The sequence below is a fragment of the Triticum dicoccoides genome, chromosome 4B (assembly GCF_002162155.2).
Source record: "Triticum dicoccoides isolate Atlit2015 ecotype Zavitan chromosome 4B, WEW_v2.0, whole genome shotgun sequence".
Classification (NCBI taxonomy): domain Eukaryota; kingdom Viridiplantae; phylum Streptophyta; class Magnoliopsida; order Poales; family Poaceae; genus Triticum; species Triticum dicoccoides.
Window position 1 is genome coordinate 674110207 of NC_041387.1, and position 5226 is coordinate 674115432.

The 5226-nt window shown below is 48.5% G+C and overlaps 1 protein-coding gene across 1 annotated transcript; it reads left to right on the forward strand.

Annotated features, from left to right (window-relative positions):
• Positions 1-258: 258 nt before the first annotated feature.
• Positions 259-2347, forward strand: LOC119292286 (metacaspase-1-like). The gene is made up of 5 exons (XM_037571133.1): positions 259-651; positions 747-1080; positions 1482-1599; positions 1683-1877; positions 1968-2347. The coding sequence occupies exons 1-5, from the start codon at positions 300-302 to the stop codon at positions 2025-2027; spliced, it is 1059 nt and encodes a 352-aa protein (XP_037427030.1). The 5' UTR covers positions 259-299; the 3' UTR covers positions 2028-2347.
• Positions 2348-5226: the final 2879 nt, after the last annotated feature.

The window sequence follows — 5226 nt, forward strand, 5'->3', positions numbered from 1 at the left end:
GAATCACATGCCCATTTCCACTTGTCGTTTGGACTTGGAGTATATGCACAACATCAATGGCGTTCTCTTGAAAAAGCCAAGAAAAATGTTCCATCGACAACAATATATGCCCATTTCCACTAAAGTAAACCTTTATTTTCTGAGGCAGAATACTTGAATATATAAATCCTAGTGGGCCAGTATCAACGTGCATAGCTTCCATCATCCAGGTGCTATATAAAGGGCGGGAAGGAGCGAGGGGCTGAGGCAGTGCAAGCAAGCAAGCAAGCAAGCAGCGCTCACCACCACCCACCCAGGTCATGCGGCGCTCGGCAGCCATGAACTGCGGAAGCGGTCCCGCTCCGGCGACGATGGTGCGCTGCAGGCAGTGCAGCGCCAGCGTCGCCGCGCCGCCCGGCGCCCGGGCCGTCCAGTGCATGCAGTGCTGCTGCGTGACCCGCGTGGGCGGGGCTGGGCGACAGCTCAGTGTGGTGCGTCCCATCCCCAACTTCGGCGGTGGCCGCGGCAAGAAGCGCGCCGTGCTGGTGGGGATCAAGTACACCAACACTCGCGCCTGCGAGCTGAGGGGCCCCATCAACGACGTCAAGTGCATGAGGTACCTCCTCACCGAGCGCTTCGGCTTCGCCAACGACTGCGTCCTCATCCTCACCGGTAATTTATACATCGACCAAGATTTTTCAGTCATGGCATGAGCAGCAGCTGATTTGTTTGAGCTTACCCGTGTCCGTGTTTGTTACTTGCTGCAGATGAGGAGAGGGACCCGTGCAGGCAGCCGACCAAGAACAACATCCGCATGGCCATGCACTGGCTGGTGCAGGGGTGCAGCTCCGGCGACTCCCTCGTGTTCCAGTTCTCCGGCGCCGGCGCGCAGGTCCCCGACTGCGACGGCGAAGAGCGTGACGGCATGGACGAGGCCATCTGCCCCCTGGACTCGTTCCAGCAGGGCCCCATCCTGGACGACGAGATCAACCAGGCCATCGTCCGCCCGCTCGTGCACGGCGTCAAGCTCCACGCCATCGTCGACGCCTGCCACAGCGCCACCGTCCTCGATCTCCCATACCAGTGCACCTTCTCCAAGCAGTCAGTAACTAACAACCTCTATCCCTCCCATATATATTCCCGTGCATCTATTCTTTACTACACTGCGTAAGACTACCCTACAAACTTAATAAAACCATCCGCTGTCTTCATCAGGAGTGGTTTCACTTCCAGTGAGATGAATGAGATGTCAATGAAATTCACCGAATTTCTATAATTTTAGTGGACATCAAAATATTTACCCCTTGATAAAACATTTCAGTAATCAAATAAATTTCAAAATATTTCTGATGTTTAAAAAATATTTGGTTGAATTGAAACTTGTAAATAAACATTTGTTTTCTTGGGCTGAAATGCGAACCGAAATCACCAAAATCCACTGATTTTCATTGATTATGGTAGTCGATGAAATATTTTTGAAACTAAAATTCAAAATAATTCAGGTATGGGTGCTTGAGGTGGAGGGATGAGCGCCCTCTGAATGGCGCCTTCAAAGGCACCAGCGGAGGCCAGGCCGTGCTCATCAGTGGCAGCAGCAACGGAAAGACCCAGATGAACATGGTCAGCTAGCATTGATAAGCATCCATGTTAAAGCTAGGTGTCTCTTTCGTGTTTACATGTCACTGATGCGTGCGTGCGTGCAGATGCCTGGACCTGATGCGACGGTTGGCGCCATGACGCACAGCTTCATCAGAGCAGTGGAGTGCGAGCCGCGCACGACCTACGGCCACCTGCTCACCTCCATGAGGACCATCATGCGCAACGGCGGCGGCAACTGCAACCTGCAGGGCCCCGCCGGCGGCTGCATCCGCAAGGTGGCCAACTTCAGCGGGGTGGAGGTGAGTCCAGCACATTTTCTGTCCAGCCAATGAAATGTGGAGCTTGATACATTATATATGCTCACATACCGCATTTGGTAAACTCTGCAGGAGCCCCAGCTGTCTTCTGCTTGCAAGTTTGACATCCACCGTGAGCCGTTCTGCATGTAGAACCCGCGCCCGGGTTCGTCGTCGTTCTGCACTCGACGATTACCACCTACACGGCTAATCATCGACCGTATCGAGATAGCCGATCAGTGGGATAAATAACTATGAACTTTCTGCTAGTATGTGTGATAGCCGAGCACCTCACCTGCCGCAATGCCATCCAGAATGAGCATAGCTCACACAAGGCTCTGGAGGACCTCCTTCCCTACTGTATTGTACGTCTGTACGTACGTACCTCACTGTAATAAGGCTGTGGTGGTGTTGTGTGTCGTCTCATACGTACCATTAAATAAATCAAGTTCTATGCTGCTTCATCTCCAAAAGAGACACGTAAAAGCAATGCAAATTGTGGCAACTATGTTATCAAATGGCGTCAACAAATCAAAGTGCGTGCGGGCGTGCGTGTTTTATGAAACTGAAACCTAGGGATCTAAGGCCCACCAGTCATCTGTTGTTCAGATCCCAAACAGTTTCCTTTCACATGAGCCAACCAATAACATGAACATGAAAACAATATGTGCATGTTAACCAGGCTGGCAACACATGGCATAGTATCGAACGTGAAGGTGCAGGCAGTATGATCATCGGTGCAATAAGACCGAACTGTCGGTATCAGGTAGCTTACCAAACTGGACCTTTTGATAGCGGGAGTCAAAGTCATGACTAACCTAACAAACCAAACACACCCACAAGTGTCATGTGGTTGCACAGGACCGGTGAGCACGACATGTGGCACTATGACTCAATCGTCCTGATGGAAGGAATACACTTACCCAATATGGTTTCCCAAGGGCATTTGTCCGCTGGCAAATAAAAGGAACAAGTCATAGATTAAGCAGGTATACATTTTGACAGAAATCGTCGAGCTGCAAAAAGAGCGACACCCCAGGTTCGGAAGATCAATTGCACGCAGAACAAGGCTGGCCATGCCATGACAGCTCTAGGGCATGGACAGCAAAGGACGGCTTTTTGGCTTGCAAATGTCCATCAGGAGTTAGCATTATCATTATGAACGATTGTAACTCTATAAATGATTAAATAATGAAATGCTTTCCCCGGCAAAATAATAATAACAATAATCTCTTTTTTTGTGAATGAAAAATAATAATAATCTTAACTAGCTACAACCATAGGGAATGGGATCATGCGTGTTACCTAGCTTGTTTAGGTGAGAACAAAATGCCAATCAAATCAAGCGTGGTTCACATGTAAACACAAAAAGGAAAGTCCTTCTCCACACGTTACCAAAGAATCAAGATCATTGATCTCTCAGCAGCTTATAAGCCGTATCTGCGGCATAGTTATGGCCATATGCATCTTTCTGATGCAGAGGCCGGGGTTGCGCTCCTTTTCAAAAAAAAAAATCTGCGGCATAGTTGACGTTGAATAATATTTTTATTTGCAGCAGTACGTATGGAGGGCTGCCGAGGCAAACTCTTCTTCCCAAATATAGTACTCCCATTGCCTTCATGTGCGAGGCAACATGCAAGCACCTAAAGCCGTCTTTCTCGTCTGCGCCGTAGCCACGGGCGTCTACACCGGCTTCCCGGAGTCCATTAGCCTCTGCAGCTGCACTCTATCGAGAGCTCTCCTCGCCGTCTCCGGCCTGTATCCCTACATCGTCTCCACCGCCCCACATGCACTTACCAGCGGCGGCATGAAAATTGGTGGGCCTCTGGCGACCAGCCTCCACACGTGCGGCAAGCCAAAGCTCCCACCGCACGCGCTGCCGCCCTTCTACTGCTGCCCGCGGCGCCCGGATCGGAACCGATCAACTTCACCATGCCGGGTCCGGCAGCCGGTGCACGCAGTGGAGGCGGAGTACATGGCCAAGTACGAGCGCGTGATCGTGCTGATGAAGGCGCTGCCGCACAGCGACCCTCGCAGCTTCTACCAGATGGCCAACGTCCACTGTGCCTACTGCACGGGCTCCTACCACCAGATGGGCAACCCAGAGCTGGACATGCAGATCCACTATTCCCGGTTCTCTATGTTACATGGCACGGGATACGGATACAGGGATACGGAGACGGCAATACGGGAAAACGATATTTTCTAAAAATAGACTTACGGGGATACGGTGGGTATATGTATAAATGCATAAAAAATCAGCACCACTAAACAATATTTTTGAGGGTGAGAAAATTGACGTCAATGAAGTAAGCTGATAGTTTTTCATTCATGACGATCTGAGTCATCAACGTTGTTACTGCTAGCAAGTCAGCTGATGGAGAGAGCATTCTAGACGATTTAGGTTTTGCCATCCATCGAGGAGGCCTCTTCCGATGGGCTGTAACAATCCATGGCTTGCTCAAAACAACGAGTGCCTCCAACTAACAACAGTCCTGGGGAGTTTTGTTTAATTATATTCATTTGCTTTAATCCTTTTTGGATCATGGGACTGGGCATCCCGGTTACCGGCCCTTTCTCGTGAATGAGGAGCGGAGTCCACTCCTCTTGAGAATAACCCACCTAGCATGGAAGATACATGCAGCTCTAGTTGAAACATGAGCTGCTCGAGCATAAAAACAGAATCTCATTTGAAGGTTTGGAGTTTGGCACATACAAATTTACTTGGAACGGCAGGTAGATACCGCATATAGGAAGGTATGGTGGACTCATATGAAACAACTTTGGAGTTTAAGGAGTTTGGATGCACAAGCAGTATTCCCGCTTAGTACATGTGAAGGATAGTAAAAGACTGGAAAGCGACCAACTGAGAGAGCGACAACAGTCATGAACATGCATTAAAATTATTTCTCACCGAGTACAAGCATGAGTAGGATATAATCTACCATGAACATAAATATCATGAAGGCTATGTTGATTTGTTTCAACTACATGCTTGAACATGTTCCAAGTCGAGTCACTCAATTCATTCAAAGAAGGATACCATCCCATCATCCACATCATAATCATTTTAATAGTATGTTCGCACGCAAGGTAAACCATTATAACTCATAGCTAATCAAGCATGACACAAGCAAATATAATCTATAAATGTCATTGCAAATATGTTTACTTCATAATAAGCTAAATCAGGACTGATGAACTCGTCATATTTACAAAAACAAGAGAGGTCGAGTTCATACTAGTTTTTCCCATCTCAATCAGTCCATCATATATCGTCATTATTGCCTTTCACTTGCACGACCGAATGATGTGTATAATAATAATAGTGCACGTGCATTGGACTAAGCTG